Source organism: Pogona vitticeps, chromosome 2 (assembly GCF_051106095.1).
Source record: "Pogona vitticeps strain Pit_001003342236 chromosome 2, PviZW2.1, whole genome shotgun sequence".
NCBI lineage: Eukaryota > Metazoa > Chordata > Lepidosauria > Squamata > Agamidae > Pogona > Pogona vitticeps.
Genome location: NC_135784.1, coordinates 34,687,130 through 34,704,934, shown reverse-complemented (window position 1 = coordinate 34,704,934; position 17,805 = coordinate 34,687,130). Strand labels below are relative to the sequence as shown.

General features: G+C 44.4%; 1 protein-coding gene across 1 annotated transcript in view; it reads right to left on the bottom strand.

The window, feature by feature from the left end:
- Nucleotides 1-1,281: 1,281 nt before the first annotated feature.
- Nucleotides 1,282-17,805, bottom strand: part of LOC110079958 (laminin subunit beta-1) — a 77,935-nt gene continuing 61,411 nt past the window's right edge. The window contains exons 26-35 of the mRNA XM_078388795.1: nucleotides 12,526-12,904; nucleotides 11,503-11,687; nucleotides 11,163-11,404; nucleotides 10,764-10,961; nucleotides 8,682-8,826; nucleotides 7,885-8,092; nucleotides 6,794-6,935; nucleotides 5,395-5,571; nucleotides 5,096-5,243; nucleotides 1,282-2,648 (exon numbers count right to left, since the gene is read on the bottom strand). Of these exons, the coding sequence (XP_078244921.1) occupies nucleotides 2,515-2,648; nucleotides 5,096-5,243; nucleotides 5,395-5,571; nucleotides 6,794-6,935; nucleotides 7,885-8,092; nucleotides 8,682-8,826; nucleotides 10,764-10,961; nucleotides 11,163-11,404; nucleotides 11,503-11,687; nucleotides 12,526-12,904 (1,958 nt within the window). The 3' untranslated portion in view covers nucleotides 1,282-2,514. The remainder of the gene's footprint in view (nucleotides 2,649-5,095; nucleotides 5,244-5,394; nucleotides 5,572-6,793; nucleotides 6,936-7,884; nucleotides 8,093-8,681; nucleotides 8,827-10,763; nucleotides 10,962-11,162; nucleotides 11,405-11,502; nucleotides 11,688-12,525; nucleotides 12,905-17,805) is intronic.

Here is a 17,805-nt window from a genome sequence, read left to right as displayed (position 1 = left end):
GCACACTCCTGTACTGCAGTGAGTCCTGGACCCTTTCTGCACGGCAGGAGAGGAAGCTGAACACGTTCCATATGCGCCGCCTCCGACGGATTTTTGGTATCACCTGGCAGGACAAAGTCCCAAACAGAGTAGTCCTAGAACGAGCTGGAATTTTCAGCATGAATACATTACTGAAACAGCGACGTCTACGTTGGCTTGGGCACGTCGTGAGAATGGCTGATGGTCGGATTCCAAAGGATCTCCTGTATGGAGAATTAGTGCAGGGAAAGCGCCCCAGAGGGAGACCACAGCTGCGATACAAGGATGTCTGCAAACGAGATCTGAAGGCCTTAGGAATAGACCTCAACAGATGGGAAACCCTGACATCTGAGCGTTCAGCCTGGAGGCAGGCACTGCATCGCGGCCTCTCCCAATTTGAAGAGACCCTTGCCCAGCAGGCCGAGGCAAAGAGGAAGTCACAAAAGCAGCAAAACCAGGGAGCTGGACAGGGGACAGATTGGATTTGTCTTCAGTGTGGAAGGGATTGTCACTCTCGAATTGGCCTCCTCAGCCACACTAGACGCTGTTCCAAGTCCTCCATACAGAGCACGTTACCATAGTCTTTCGAGACTGAAGGATGCCTAACACATTACCATAAAAGGATGATCATAAGAACTTAAGAGCAGCCCTGCTGGATCAGGCCAAGGACCCATCTAGTCCAGCTTCCTGTATCTCAGAGTGGCCCACCAGAGGCCTCTGGGAGCACATGAGGCAACTAGAGACCTGTCTCCTGATACCCCTCCCCTGCGTCTGGCATTTTGATCAAGGCTTCACATGTAGGATGTCAGCCAGAGCGGCTGATTGGGACTGGGTATTACCACTTTTCCTCGTGCAGTAGCACCACCCGTGTGCCTAGGGAGGCAATGGGAGAAAGGGAAGCATGCCTAGTGCATAACCCTGTCTGCACTAAGATCTAGATATTCAGAGATGATAGAGGCACTTGTTTATCTCTAGCAAATTACACTACCACCTGAAAACAGAGAAATATAAAGCTGGTTCTTCTAGACTGGGATAGGAAGAAACAGAGAAGACCTGAGAAGACAACCATTCTAGGGATGGACAAAACCTACCCCTTCAGAAGTGTTTGGACAGGAGCTGTGCTGGCAATGCCCGATGGGAGTAGTGAATCAACAACATCTGAAAGGCCACATGTTTCCCATCTGTAGTTGTTCTACAGAAAACTATGCAGACAAAGCAATGGAAGCAGGATTGAGCAGAAACATTCCATGAATGGAACAGACATGGTAGAGAAAAGAGAGGTTTTATACCTTTAGGGCAAAGCCCATCATTTGGTCATAGAAGCCAGTTTGCCTTAGGTGGCCAACTTGGGGACATTATTAAAAGAAGATAAGGCTGCCAAATATTTCAGTTATTATTAGGGTTAGTGAGGGGATTTTCTATGTTAAGGCAGAAACAGAAGAAATGGCAGCTTCATAATTAGAAGCAGAGCGTGTTAAGAAATAAAGGATATCTGGTTATCTTTCAACATTGTTTTGCAGCATCACAGGTTGCAGAGTATCTTGTTTCTATGTGATGAATGAAATCAAGGGAGATTCAACCGGCAGAGCATGATGAAGAGTTTCCTTTCCCAACTACTTTGAACCCATTGTCTAGTAATGACAAAAGCATCATGACTCTGAACCCGATTCCATTCAAACGTGCTCTTTTATGTTTTCTACTATATTGTGTCGCCCTTTTTTAAAAAAGGGGTGGTAATTTGTATCTTGAAACAATGAATATGAGAACAGGCATAGGCAGAAACTCCAAATCTTGAGAGTAATAGGACAGGCCTTTCCTCATTACTGCTTTTAGAGGAGATGCTGGCAGTGACAGCTTCTGTCTAGCTCAGTGGTTCTCAACCACGTGACCCCAGATGTTCTTGGACTGCAACCACTAGCTGTGCTGGCCAGGATTTCCAGGTGTTGTAGTCCAAGAACATCTTTCTCAGGGGTTGAAGAGACAGCATACAGGAAGAATTTGAAAGTTACAGACAACCTATCACTAGATTTTTAACAACACAGGTAGGAGTCTGTTTCTATGAACATCCACTGTACATGATTGCTACAGGAATAGTTGCTACAATAAAAGAGCCCATGGAAGAGGTTGCCCAGAAGAAAACTATTACATGGTGCAGGGTTGGACGTAATCTTTCTCTCTTTCTAACAGATACACTCAGAGACAAGCATTTCTCATTTTTCCAAAGACGTGGGATAGAACATGGATTAGACACAACACAAATGTATGCATCTATGAGATACTGATGCTAGAATCACCCTGATATGCTTGATCCCAGATTGTATCCACTGGGACTATCAGCTAAAAATGAAATGAACGGAGTTACATTATGGTCCTGGATCTACGGCCAAAGCCCCTAGGATAGGAGCCAGTCAAAAATGCATATTTAAGGGCCCTACCACGTAGAGTCCAAAGCTGGCAGGAATGAAGCCGAACAGGCTGGGGACAGAAACCATGAACCTAGCAAGTAGCATAGGCGGTGGCTTTGTCCTGGATATACTGTAGAAGGTCGCTCACTTGTTTCTCCAGTTCCTGCAGGTGGTTTGCCTTGTCCTTCATTTCTTTTTCATTGGTCTCAAAGAGCCCCTCCAATTCTGAAAGAATAACCAGGATTTTTGAGAAGTTGGAAATATACACTCATGGAAGTAATAACTGTTTTTCAATACAGGGGAAAAAGGAAATGTACTGCAACCAAAGTTTGGGAAAAAAAATCATATATTCCCATTATATTTAACAAGTAATGTATCTCTCATATGTGACTTATTAGAATGTTTACAGAGCATAACTCATTGCATCACTTATTGTGTTATCATCATGTCTAATAAGATAAAAACATAAAAGCCGAAAAATTATTTCCAAAATGCATAGCAATGCCCTTAAAAGGTGATTTGCAAATGGTATTAAAAATGTTGCACGTTAGACCAATAAGATAGCCTTTTCTCCATCCAGTGGCTCAAATCCAGTGATAAGTCACAACTAAAATGGAGCCACTGAATCAGTGAAGATTTGGTGGCTCAACTTCTCTGTAATTCAATGTGCCTACTCTAGTTGCAACTTACTGCTAGATTCCAGCCACTGTTTTATATTTAAAATGTAAGTTCATTACACTCTCATTTGCAAACAAAATTGGGATCTACTTAAACATAATGATAGCTCTGGGCACCAGTGTATCAACAAGCTGGAAATGTGTCTTAGACAAGGGCAACCAAGATGGTAAAGGATCTGGAAACCAAACTCTGTGAAGAATGGTTGAGGGAGTTAGATTTGTTTCATGTGCAAGAATTAAAGAATTAAAACAGCCATCTTGTAATATATGACGGGCTTTCATGTAAAAATGAAGAAGGCTTATTTTCTGTGGCTCTAGAGCAGTGCTTCCCAATCTTGGGTCCCTAGATGTTCTTGGACTAAAGCTCCCAGCAGCCTTCACCACTAGCTGTGTGGGCCAGAATTTCTGGGTGTTGCAGTCCAAGAACATCTGGGGACCCAATTAAATTCCAGCAGGAACTTACTGTTGTTAAGAGCTGTTGGGCAAATTACTTTGACAGGTGACTCTCCTTCAATGGGTGCCTTGAACAGAGGTTGGATAGCCATCTATTAAAGATGCTTTAACCATGGATTGGCAGGACACTGGATGAGATGACCCTTGGGACCCCTTCCTTTCCAACTCCAGAATTCTGGGATTACTTGTCACTTGCTACTACCAGTCTCGGCAACAAAAAGCCTCAAGAGGCTCAGAGCCCAAGTACAGAGCTCAAGGTTCATCGCTCCTGTCGTGAAGAGTTTAGGTGGTCTTAGATGAACATAAGTAACATCAGTCTCAGCCTCCAGTCTGGGATATTAATAATGCTGACCTAATTTTGTAATGATCATTTATTTTGTTTGCTTGTTTCATTTCTAGTCTGCCTTTCTCCTAGTGCAAGGATCCATTAGGGCTTAAACTCTGGACCGCTGACTGCCTTAATGCTGATGTTATTTTATCTTTTTGGTGCCAGACTGACACCAGATGCCTTCAAAAGCAATGTCTTATAAACCTTTCCTCCTTAAATGAGGGTGTGCCAGGACCTGGGTCCTTTTCCCTAGGAGACTAAGCTGAGGCTGAAGACCAGGTTTGCCTGCATGGACATTTTGCTGACGAGTTTGTTTTTTCTGGGATTTCTTTTGTTCCCCCCACCACACCGCATGGCCTAGGAGGTGGGGCTTTCCCTCCTTAAATGAGGGTGTGCCAGGACCGCGCGCATAACAGCTCGCGAAATCCTCAAATTCTCTGACTCTATCTCTGACACTAATATGGTAAATAGGAAAGCCAATTAGCATTGCATACACCTAGGAGGCAGGAAAGTTTTAATGGTCGGATCATACTTCTGCACTATTAAAGAGCAGGCCGGGTAGGTGAGGCTCATCAGCCATAGAAGGCAGCCCATCTAGGAAAAGGAAAACTCCAGTTTCAAACCTCCACTGCCTTGTGGCTATATCTACTCATGGAAAAGGCTTCAGGAGCTAACCTAGAGGCAAAATCTGGAGCTGGAGTCCCTAAGGCAGTTTGTGTCGTTCTGCCAACTCCTGCGACATTGCTGAAACCAGTTGTATTGGCTCTTGCCTTTCCATAGGACCATTTCAGGAATGTGGAGAGGGGGGATTTGCTGCTTGGGTAACAGCCTATCCTCCATATTACTTTACCCAGGCTTCATGCTCTGGAGAGGACACTTGTCAATACAGAGCATGTTACCATAATCTCTCAAGACTGAAGGATGCCTATGATAAACCTTCAGCCATTCCATTGCTCACACCACGCCTCAGCCCATGCCTAGACCACCTGCTGAAGTATCACAGCATTGGCTTCTTAACACAGAACTTCCATGGTCTATTTGGAGCTGTTGCTTCTTTTAACATGTCAAGAGATGATACAGGCTGCATTCATACGACACTCTTATAACTTCACTCTTCCTTCTTTTTATTTTAACTTGGATATAATTATATCACCAAAAAAAAAACAATGTTAAGGTTGAAATTTTATACCGAACCGTCCCTCTGGCATCTTTACCTTCCAGCTTCCTCTTGCTGCTGTTGGCCTTGTCTAGGAGATTCTGGGCTTCATCCCTCAAGGTTTTCAGCTTGAGCAGTACATCCTGAGGTTGGGCCCCCAGTTCATCTTGCAACTTCTGGTATCTCAGCATCACTTTCTCCACCTCCTGGGAACACAGAGATCAAGTTACTGCTTGTGGCAAAGGACTGGATGGAAACTGGCTGGCGGGGGGGGGGGGGAGGTCACACACACAAAGAGCACTGGGGGCTGTGTGCAGCCATGTGTTGTCCTTGAGTTAAAGGAATGAAGAGTCTTACCCTTTCTAGTCTGCCTGCAGCAGTGGTAGCACGCTCAGCTTTTCCCCTGGCCTCTTCGGCCAGCTGCCGATTGGCCTCAGACTTCTTCTGTAAGGTGGCCACATCCTGCGCTAGCCCTGCAAGATGTCTTTCTGCCTGGAGCTCCTTATTGGCCAGTGCCTGCAGCTGGTTCTCAGCCTGAGAGAAAGGAAACCGCAAAACACAAATACCCAACCTGTTAGAAAAGAACAAGGTCTGCCTGGACACCATTCACTGAAATCTTCTCACCTTGGTTTAACAGCATAAGGGCAAGGAAGGACAAGGCAGATACACACCCCGTGCACTTAGCTAAGTTTTTAATTGGTGAGGAAATTCCTTTTGCTTTGAAGTTTTGACTATTTGCCAGTACTCTGCTATGTTTCTGTCATACTAAGGTTGCAAATTGCTGTTTCCAGATTCAACTAATGAGTTTTCCAGGACCTGCTTTACTATTGTTTTACAGATGGCCAGACTGTTTCCAAAATTAGATTACAGATATAAGGGAAGACATAATGGCAAAGATTTACCATATTTATGATAACATATTTATGATAACATCTTATACCATAATCAGCACCTTGTCACATTGGTTTTTAAATTCCCTGACATATGATACCAGCAGAATGGACCTAATAGTTACATAGTTAGTTGCTAACAGAAAATAGTTGAGGAACTGTCAAGTGATTTATGCTTAGAATAATTATGGTTTGAGGATGCTTGCCTAGTCCTCTTTCTAATTAACGATTTGTGCAAATACTATTGTTATGTGACACAATGTGAATGTCTGTTAGTTTCCTAACTTTGCAGAAAGTTACAACTTGCATTTAAGAAAGCTAACATTAATCTGTTTTATAAACTGGTAGAAATTATAAACTCATGGTAGAATTTTTGTGCAGGATACATGAATAACATGTCTTGCTTCTGAGTTCTGATTCCAGTCAGCTGCCTTCTTATATTGCTGAACGAAGTTAGGGTGCAGCGAGCCTCTTGCAAGCTTTGCTTTCCAGCCCAGGCTTGATGTAATAACACAGGCATCCCAAAGCTTCATGGGCTGATAATGCTAAGAGTGTATTTTAAGGAAAATCTTTAATTAAACAGAAAATGCCTTGTGGTGGCTCACCTGAAACTGGTTTGCAGAATACAAGAAAACTTCAAGTGGCATGATTTCAGAGTGAAAGCAAAGTAAATAATCTCTAACCCGACTAGAACATTACAGAAAGAAATATATGTATCTGGAATGCAGGACAAAATGAACACCCTGGTTCAAAGCATACTCTTAAATGCCTTCTGGGAGGATACAGGAAATCTTTATCCTGACCAGCATCCAACCTTCCAAAGAAATGCAAGCAGGCTGGCTATAAATGGGAAGCCTTCACCTCACCTGTTTGACTCTGCTCTCCACATTGCGGATGGCCTCTTTAGCATTCTTCATTGCTCGCTCTGCTGTGCTCACTTTATCCTTTGCACTTCCTAGTGCTGAGCGTGTTTCTGTGATGGTTGCCTCAACACTCTCTGCTCGCTCTCTGGGCACAAAGGAAGAATGTGTTGTAATACCTCAAAGACCAATACAGTTATTGTAGCACCAGCGATTTGTTTTTCTTTTTGATAATCTACATGGGTAATCATGAAAATAGACAAAGAAGAAACCAGATGTTTGCTTTAAAAAATTGCATACTTTTGTAAGTTCCTAGCTAACAAGGCCACGAAAAGTCCCGGGGGGGGGATTTGTTTTAAGACAGAGCTGATCACAGTTCTGTCCAACAGAACCTTGGTTTTTTTTTTAAATTTCAAGTGCACTTGAAGCATCATGGAAAGGTGCAGCCAGTTCCACTACACACTGGGGATTCAGAGTTTGTCGAGAGAGAGCAGTATGCTTTTTTGCACTTGCTCTTTCAGGTTTTTTTGTCCATGAACTGGATGACACAAGACTCAGTCTAGTGAGGTTTATCTGATTTTGCTAACAGTGTAATTTCTTTTTATTTGGGGATCTTTTCTGAGTGGGAAGAGATTAGCACAACAGCACTTCCTAGGAGAGTTCCATTTCCAAATCAGAGGCTCCTAAGTCAAAGGCCTTTAATTAGCATTTAACTAGCATTAAAAATGGGGAAAACTCTCTAGACGCAAAGGTGCAGAAGTGAAGTAGGTTTATAAAGACTCACAAATATTTCTTTTCCTAGAGAAGCAATTTTCAAAAACAAGTAAGACCTGCTGTCCTTTGGGAGGAACCACACGTATCTGTTCTCATTTGGTACATAACATTTTCTCTGTTCCACCTTCACTGAGTGTTCGAAGGAGCTAAGAGAAAATGACAGGGAGCTCCTCCCTTTCCTCATAAACGACTGTGTTCAGATCAACAGATTAAGGCTAGAGTATTCTGTCAAAACTTCAAAAATGTGTGCCTTTTATTAATTTCACTTATAGAAAACTCAATTGATCAAAGAAATGTATTATTTTTCTCACAGACAGACTTACTTAGCCTTTTGTGCATTCACCAGTAGCTCCTTTGCATGGGTCAGATTCTGCATTGTGCAATTCAGGATGATGTCCACTCCATCCAGCTGCCCAATTCTGTCCCGGATCTCCTTAATCAGATTGCTGATCTGAGTGGGGCTGCTGGGCAAGGAGATATTCAGGACTTGCTGGGCCACAAGTTCAATGCTCTCAGGATCAGCTCCTTCCTCTAGGGAGACAAGAGGAGACAATCACTGCTGGAGATAAGCCGGGCGCCGTACGTGTAACTATCCATCTGTATCTTCCAGGTTCTCTATCAACCAATTTAATTCCCCCACCCCACATGCATATACCCCACAAATGGCTGAATAGCCATTGATCGCATTTCATTAAATTAAAAATCAATACCATAATTTAACATGCAAAAATTGTGGCTTGAATAAGTAGTGGAGTTCAGTTAGAAGTGTCGTTTTAAATTGATCTTAAATTACATTGTTTTATACATTTTAAACTGTTTTAAATGGATACGTTGTTTTAGAGGTTTCACCCTGTTTTAAACAAGTACATTGCTTCACATGTTTTTAAACTTCCACATCATTTTAGATTGTTTTTGTTGTATCTTGCCCTGAAATCTCGTGATATAGAAATATACAGAAAAGAAATATTCTCCATACATAAGTAAAAAAATGGGTGTCAGAATATTGGCAAATGCAGAGCTTACACTGTATTGAGTTATCAAATTTGTTAGGGCAACAGCAATTCACCCCTTTTCTCCTGTTATGTCTGATTTATGTTCAGTGCGAGTAATCCTCTGGTACCTGCTAGGAAGTCCTTTATCTTCTGGATGAATTCTCTGAGCTTGGCCGTTGACTTCTCCACGCGGCTTTGGGTACCTTGAGCGCGTCCCAAAGTGTTTTGGGCACGACTCCTGGCATCCTGAGCCAAATCCTGGATTTCCTGCACCTACAATTGAAGCACAGATTAGCAAGCCAGGCTAGGGTAGGGAGTGGCACCAGAAATCGATTATACAACATGTACATCACAAGTGTTTGTACAAGGAAAGGGCTGTAGGTATATGAGCTCGCCATTCTGGGTCACACTGCTGCGGAGAAAGGCTTGGAAGGATCAACTGATAAGGTTGGTCTGGGGCTTCTGGTTTTTTTTTGTTTGTTTGTTTTGGACTTATATACCGCCCCATAGTGCTACAAGCACTCTGGGCGGTTTACAATTTCATTATACAGGCTACACATTGCCCCCCTCCCCAGCAAGCTGGGTACTCATTTTACCGACCTCGGAAGGATGGAAGGCTGAGTCAACCTTGAGCCGGCTACCTGGGATTTGAACCCCAGGTCGTGAGCACAGTTTTAGCTGCAGTACAGTGTTTTAACCACTGTGCCATGAGGCTCCTATTCAGAGGATAGGGCGTTTCAGAGCCTGTTCAGCCGCTTCTGCCTTGTGTCTAAGGGCCAGTGCTTCTGTTCTTATTACTGCTTATACAAGTTTCCAAACCTGAGAACCCCCCCCACCTCAAAGTCCTAGAATTACAAAATCTCTAAGCACAATAATTCTGAACATGAGAAAAGATTTGTGAATTCATTTGATTTTCACCGCGTGTTTTGACAACAGAATTTACCAGATTTGCAATTGGCTAATTTGTTTTGGCAACCGTTCGTCTACAGAATGTAAAGTCTGGGTGGTTTGTGGTGGTGCCCAGCAGTCCAGGTCGAAAGAACTGGGAAGGCCTTGGGGACCCAAAACAAAGACCGAGGATCGACTTATCTGCCACTTGCTTCTCTGCATGGCCCCTGCTGGCTGGGGAGTTCTGGGAGTTGCAGTCCAAAAAGTAAGTTGCCAAACACAATTACAAAGCAGACAACACTTTTGGGCCTCCTACACAACACCGCTAAGTCACTGCAAGACATTTCTCACAAACCACAAGGTACCAGAAAGTTAGCTACTGGAATAAACTGCATCTATCACCAGCCCTTGCAAGCACAGCCAATGGAATAGTGGGAATGGCAGCCCAGCAACATCTAAAGCAGTGGTTCTTAACCTTTGTTACTCGGATGCTTTTGAACTGCAACTCCCAGAAACCCCAGTCAGCACAGTTGGTGGTGAAGGCTTCTGGGAGTTGCAGTCCAAAACTCCTGAGTAACCCAAGGTTAAGAACCAGTGATCTAAAGGGCCCCAAACTGATCCCTTCTGGGCTAGAGAAACCAGTTCAGCAAGAACTACTGTCTATCTCAGTGGTTGCAGCTTCTGGATGCAAGGTTGTGAGTTCGATTCCCCACTGGGCCTCCTTGACAGGGGCTGGACTTGATGATCCATAGGGTCCCTTCCAGCTCTGCAGTTCTAAGGTTGTTGTTGTTATTATTATTATTATTATTATTATTATTATTATTATTATTATTATTATTATTATTATTATTATTATTATTATTATTATTATTATTATTATTATTATTATTATTATTATTTTATTATTATTATTATTATTATTATTATTATTATTGAAAACCTCCAGTGGCTGCATGTTTTGTATTACATCTGGACTAGGATTCCTGGCTTGTCCCTTTCCTAACAAGCTAAAATCTGAAACCAGAGTTTGTCTTCCAGTTCTTATCTTCTTTGAGAGCCGCAAGCTGTTAATCCCAGCTCAGACCAACGCTAAGCAAGGCAGTGCTCAGAGTCCCCTTAGTTATTCAGGCATTCTCAACAGTGGAAGGGGTCACATGGGAACAATTAACACAATACTGATAAAACAATAAGCCATATTTCTCAGAAACCTTTTATGTGCAATCTTTATGTGCAGCCCCTGACATAAACTAATAGGGTGGAAGAGCCCTTCTCTCCACGTTAATGTCAATTTCAACTCTCATATCGTTATCCTAATGTTGTACCTTGCTGGCGATGGTGCCCAGTTGCCTCGCCATAGTCTCCAAGCGGTACGAGATATTCTGGGCCGTAGACAGGGCATCCGTAGACACAGGCAGCGCTCCTGTGCAGCCAGGGCCCCCACAGTGCCGCTGACCTTCGCTGTCCTTACAGGAAGCTCCTCCACACAGTTCACAGCCTCCTCCTACAGAAGCACCGCAGATCTAGAGCAAGACAGCAGTTCAGGATCAGTGCAAAGAGACAGGCACCTGGTGGGATCCCCGTCTCCTCTGGCAGAAGAGGAGGGGAAGTACTAGGAACATATGGCAATGAAATTTGTCCCAGGCTCCTTGCCTCTCGAAAAGGCTTTCTCCCTGCTTGCCTCGGTTCTCTTACCCCCACTCTGCCTCCCTTGAAGAACTCACTTTCTCATTGATGCCACTTAAACCGAGGCCATGGACGTCTCCCTGGATGTCAAGCAGTGATTTCTGGTGAGCGGCGGCGGTCTTGTTAAACGCGTCCCCCTTACGTCTCAACAGGTCGGTGGTGGCCTGGCGTGTGCGTTTGGCGTGGCCCAGCGGGCTTCTGGGTCCTTGAACGGAGGCATTGGCTCGCCGCTGGGCTTGCTCTGACAACTGGAAGGACTCCGAGATGCTACGGAAAGACTCTGCCGGCACAAGGAAACCAGACACGTTTCAAGGAAAAGGCTGTTCTTTGGTTCGGGACCTCTTCTTTTTGTGTGGGTACAGTTCCTGTCTCTCTTACCATTGAAGCTGGCGTTTGTCATCTTCCCCATCTGGCGGCTGAGGTAGCTGACCGTGCGGTTCAGCTCCTCAAGCTCTCGGCTCAGCTTATTCAAGCGGCTCCTCTGTCCTGTAGCTTCTTTTTCTGTGCCATCCAGGTTTGAATCGGTGGCTTGCAGCTGTTGCCACAGCTCATCCATGTCTGCCCTGGGAGTGGCGAGAGACAGCAGTTTTACTCCTGCTCTGCCCATGATGCTCAGAAGTCACTGGTTTTAATCTAGTTGCTTCATTATACCAGTGCTTTCTGACCTGGGAGTCTCGCCTTCCCTATCTTGTTCCATTCTCAGTCGTATCATCATAGGGTTTTCAAGATGTGTAGGTACATATTACATGTGTGAACACAGAAGTGCCCCTGTTAAGCTGCTTCTGTCACATCCTAAAGTGGTCCAAAGATATGCTAGAACTTGGCACAGAGTGGGAGAAAGCTCCCTCATTGTGTGCAAGGGGTAGTCCATTTAAGTAGATAAGGGTTGATTACTTTAATATTGATTTACTGCAACTTACTTGTAATATAACCAAGACAGGTGTGTTCTCTTAGAAGAGAAACATGTGACTCCCTCTCAAAGCCTTGTGAGGGTCACCTGTCAGCCAGTCTTGCCGACCTCAGGTGAACTGAAGAACAAGTAAGGCACTCCAAGAATGGTTCTACTCCATTTTATCTCCGCCCATCATTACCAAAAATGAACCTCAAAACTCAACATTTTCCTTGCAAGTATTGAGGTAATCAAGGCTGGGAATTCCATGTGCCAATGAGATTTCGAGAACGGGCATCATTCCCAAGAGATGTGATTCTGAACATGAGACAACAGGCCCTGATTGTGCTACCAAATTATACTAACTCTTTTAGTCTTATCCCTTTCCCCAAAGATATTACCCAATTCTTGCAATGGACACAAAGAAAAAATTCTAGTCAACTTTCTTTTTTTTTCTCCCCCCCCTCCCCAGTTCTGCCCACCTTTGTCTGGCACATTTCAGGTCTCCCTACCTGATATCTGCCAGAAGGCTACTGAGCTGGTGCAGTAGAGGGGTGCTTGGGCTGCTGCCATCCCCAAGCAGCTGCTCTACGTGGCCGAGGCTGTTCTCCAGATGGCGCATGCGGTTGTTGCTGGCTTCAGGGATAGGGCCACCCTCTTTCAGGGCCTGCACGGCATCCTGCAGGCATTGCAGCTGCTCCCAGAGCTGGCTCAGGATCCCATCCCACTGACCAAAGCAAGGGTGGCAAGGAGAACAACGGGGAAAGTTCTGCCGGAAGCCACGCAGGCACTGATCGCAGCGCTGCCCTGTAAAGCCATCACGGCATGGACACTGTCCAGTAAGGTGGTCACACTGCAGACTCTCAGACCCCGCAGGGTCACATTCACAAGCTGTAGTGGGCAAAAGTAGAAGTTATGTCCGGTGAAAGCTCAGTGCTTGGCAATAATTCATTGAGAAGATCCTTTGTTACTCCCAATTCATGATTTTTTTTAAACTGTGATTTTAAAAATTGTTATTTAAATCTTGACAATATTAAAGGGCAGTATAAAGAAAGGTTACTTACCTGTAACCATGGTTCTTTGAGTGGACCTCTGTGAATACACACATATGGGTTTAGTCTGCGCCTGCGCTGACATTCTCGGAGCATTCTAGAGCTAAAAGTAACAATTTTATGGTGTGATCCCCCATGAGGCACAAGCTCCTCCCACCCAAGATTCCCCTCAGTTCCTGCAATTTGTCCGCCGGGCATGAGAGTTATACAACAATAAGATACCCGTGACGACAGAGGGGAGGATGGGTGGGTAGTGTGAATTCACAGAGGTCCACTCAAAGAACCATGGTTACAGGTAAGTAACCTTTCTTTCTTCTTTGTGGCCTCTGTGAATACACACATATGGGTGACTGGCAAGCTTACTTTTTGGCAGGTGGGACGTCACGGTAGGAAGGATGGCATCACATTTCTGCCAAATCCAGTGGTATTCCATGTACCTACGTGTAGCCAGTATTGCTCTGCAAAGGTAGATGGCATGGATCATATTGGTGCACGGTAGATGTCAAGAGTCTGAATTCTACTCTGGATGCAGCCGAGGTAGACAGCACTCCGTGGAGCGAGGCTAAAGCTAATTAGACGTTGACTTGTCTGACCGCTGGCAAGCCATAGATACAGCCTGGACCATCGGTCTAGAGATGGATAGGAAGAAACTGGACTTTTGAAATGAAAAGAATGAAAGCATCAAAAGAGCCTGTCATCTGTTTAGAAGCTCTGGTAGTGTCCAGAGAAAATGCTGGTGAGCATCTTACATAAATATTGTGGAGCATGTGCTCTAAAGGAGATGATGGTGAACTGAAGAATGATGGTAAGATGAAGCATAGATAAACATGAAAATTAGGCGAATACGTCAGGAATGAGACATTAAAGTAGGAAGTCACTTTATCAGGAAAATTGAATAACAGGTGGATCAAATCACAATCCAGCTATTTCGCGTGTTCCCTTGGCAGATATGACAGCCACTAGGAAGGCTGTTCAAAGTAAGTAATTTGGCATTTGAAGAGAAAATGGGCTCGAATAGCGGGCACATGAGTGAATTTAGAAATCTATAGACCATTGAGGAACAATGCGTTTACATGGAGGACGGGTGGTACTGAGTCCTGTGAAAAGATGTTTGACCCTAGAGTGAGACAAAAGTCCTACCTACCAGAATAATCTGGTTAATGGGCAACAATAGCAGATATATAACATTTTAAAGCATAAACAGAAAGCCAAGTAGGCAACAGTTTCTAAGAAAGTTGGTAAGGTAGTTCTTTGTTTCAGTATATTTAATAAAGATTTATTTATTTACACATCGACATCAAGTTCATGGTTTTTGAGCTTGATCGAGCACTGATGCCAAAGTGGGAGTATTTCCCAGGTTGCCAAGTTCATGGAAGTTAGGAGGTGAGGAACCAGAGGGAACTGACATGTGTCTGTCTATATCGATCTGAGACAGGCGAACTAGGACCAAGTACCTCAAGGAGGTATTTGGATCGCATTTGATTAAGAATTATGGTGATGGAAGATACTCCGTAGAATGAAATGTATCGGAGGGAAGAGTTATGGCAAATTCCCTGTCCACTGCCATATGAATATGTCCCCGACAGTGTTTCCGTCCGCACCTGCACAGGAGCAATAAAACCTGTAGTCGGTGTACGGACCCCAGTGAATACATTGAAGGTCGATACTTTCCAATGGTGATAGAACCGAACTTGCAGTTACTTGGATTAGGAATCCTCTAGTTGGTCAAAAAGAAAAGATACCACTATTGGAGTGGTTCGAGGCTGAGTCTGGATTGCTTTAGCACTGAAGCCGTGGAGGTCATGAATTTGGGGAGATGATTGCTAGTAATTTTTTTTTAAAGAAAAACATACGCTATAGTACCAGTACAGGTAGATGTCCATATCTTACAGAGGAAGATTATTATCAAACTGATGTCCTGTACCATCTGAAAGACCTTGCAAATGTTGAAAAATTGAATGGCAGTGAAACCTTAGGAATTACTGATTAGATAATAGTGTTGAGGCTGGAATCTGAAACTTACGGTAGAATACACATGAAAAGATTTCTGAGACCAAGGATGGGACGGATGCCTCCGTCCTTTCTATGTATATAATAGCACAGAAGTAGAAGCCATTCATAAACCAGATGTAGGAACTTGGATTATGGCATGTTTGCCCAGGAGGCAGAGGTCTCTTCCTGGAGGAGATAGACAAAAAGAGTGAGTATAACGTTACTCAAAGGGGAACAAAGACAATTATATAACGTAACCTTGAGAGATGTGGTGACATTCTTTTATGAACTGAAATGTCTGGGAGGCTGAAACTCAAGATATGGTTGAAAGGACTATGGGTAGAACTGAAAGAGGGATGAAAGGGATGTCAGCCCATATATAATTTAGCTGTTTTCCTATTCTGTGTAAATAATAATATTTCTAGTGTCACAGTCTAAGATTGAAGAGACTGGTACCATGTAATGGAAGACATTCAATTCTGTCCTATGTGTCCTTGATGAGCCAGTGGATCGTGACTAGGTAAGCCTTCTATAGATACTAGGGATGTGACAGTAGTTGAAGCCCTTTGCATGTCAAGCAGCAATCCTGTGTTGCTTTGCTAGAGTCGTGGTCTCAGAGCAAGAATTTCTAAGGTCTGTTTTAATGGATTTCAAGAGAGGTAGATTTTGAGACCAAAATTGCTCCAGGTAGGCGCCTATTGTGATTGAAAGTTGGCCACATGGAACAGAAGTGAATGAAGGGAATAAGTCTCCTGCCAAAGACATCAATGTTTCCGTATTCTTATTAGTAGGGTTCAGGGAAATCATTTCTCGTTTTGGATAAATTTGTTCTACGATGATAGAAATGGGACTGGAGTCATCCCAAAATTTCTATGTCATTTCCTCGTACCTTGTACCTGTGATACATTCTTCCTAGATCTTTAATAGGAAGTGGCTTGGTGCAAGCATCCTTTATTAGCTTCAGCATAGTTAGTGTAAGTGCTCAGCTAAGTGATGGCTGGGTCTGGAAAAGGCGGTTCCTCCATTCCCAATAGACGGGATGCGGTGAACCGAGAAGTGAGCTGTGCGAATGAAAAGAAGCATACTGAAGGTGACAGAGGATGATAATGGATCGCATCATATTGGAGGGAGATTCATTCAAGGAGTGAGATCCGAGCTTATGTCCAGAATTGGCAGATTCAAAGCCAGGACCGGTCGTGCTCTATCATAATGGGCCTTGACACGAGATGGATTGTAATTTGGAAAGCATCTTTTCATGCCAAAGTGTTGTATGGTAGACAAAAAGAACAAAAATCTTTTCCATGTTGAGGTCGATCCTAATGGATTCAACGTACATCGAAGATAGTGGCAAAGCTGGTAGCTACAATAGAAAGAAGTCAAACGGACTGACTGGTCAACAGCAGAGAAGTAAAGAGCCCGCTCAGTTTGCAGTCCTACCAGCAGTTCTGCCGGTCAAGGCAATGCTTCCCCCACTGTCTAGGGGCGGCGGCTGGTAACTTTGGGGTTGAGGCCTTTAACGTTCCCGAAATGCCATAGGCTGATGGGAACATCTTCAGGCTCTTGCAGATGTTACAGCACAATGAATGTGTCACCTTCTAGAGCCTGAGCAGGTTATCAAGAATAACAACCTTTTTCTGGCTAAAAAGCCATACACCAACAAATGGCAGGTCCTAACCTGTCAGTTGCTTAGACACTGGTTTTCAGGCGTATCGAGCAGCAGTGCGCTCGTGATGCACCTGCAACAGTGCCTCCCAGTGATGTGGAAGGCCTGAACTGTAAGCGTGCACACGAGCTACCTGCAGGGTGGGCAGAACCAAACTCCATAAGTGGTGATAAGCCCTCATGGCAGAGGAGTACGTGGCTACACAGCGACCAAAAACAAATAACAACGCCGACCAAAGAACTCATCTGTTGACAGTAAAGGAGTGTGACCATCTGCGACAACCGAGAGGGGTGTAGGAAGATTGGTTGGAAACTCTTCCACCCTCCAGTGACTCATGTGAGTCTCAAACCTGAATGGGTTAACAACAGGTTTGATCAAGGCTCCAAACATTATGATGCCGGAGTCGAGTTCGAGGGAGCACTACATCTGTAAAGCGCATGTGGAGGCATAAAGCACTCCATAGCCCATGGTTCAGAACGATGCCAGGTAGAGCGGGATGGTGATGGTGGCCAAGAGCTCATAGCTCCTATCCCAAACAAAAGGGACTGGTCCTACGAACTTTGTCAGCGTGACAGGACCTACCTGAGGAAAATTATCCAGACTTACCAGACAGCGGCAGGGTTCTCGGGTGGACCCTTGTGAGTCCTTTCCTTATGAGCCTATGCGGGCACTGGCACCTGAGACAGGGCTGCAGGCTACTTTGTGAGCGAGCCCATTGATAAAGAGGGCTGTTTTGTGCCAAATTAACAGCCACCTGCAGGTGCTACCCCAGGCAGGAATATCACCGACTAGCAGGGCTAGTGGTGGGAGTTGCTGCAGCCCCCCCTTTCAGAGGCAAACTAGGGCTGTCAAATGCTGCCAGAAAGCTTTCGCCTCGGCACCTGGTTTTGGAAATAGCAGCCACGTGAACAAGGCCTCTGATAAATCAGGCCCAATATACCAAACACCCAAGGGTGTTACCCCAGACAGGCAAAGCACTGACATGCAGGGCTAGCCACAGGAGCTGAAGGGGCCCATTGTATCCCCAAAGGGAAAACCCAAGCCTTACCATATGTTGCTGGCACATCTACAGCCTCGGTGTGCAG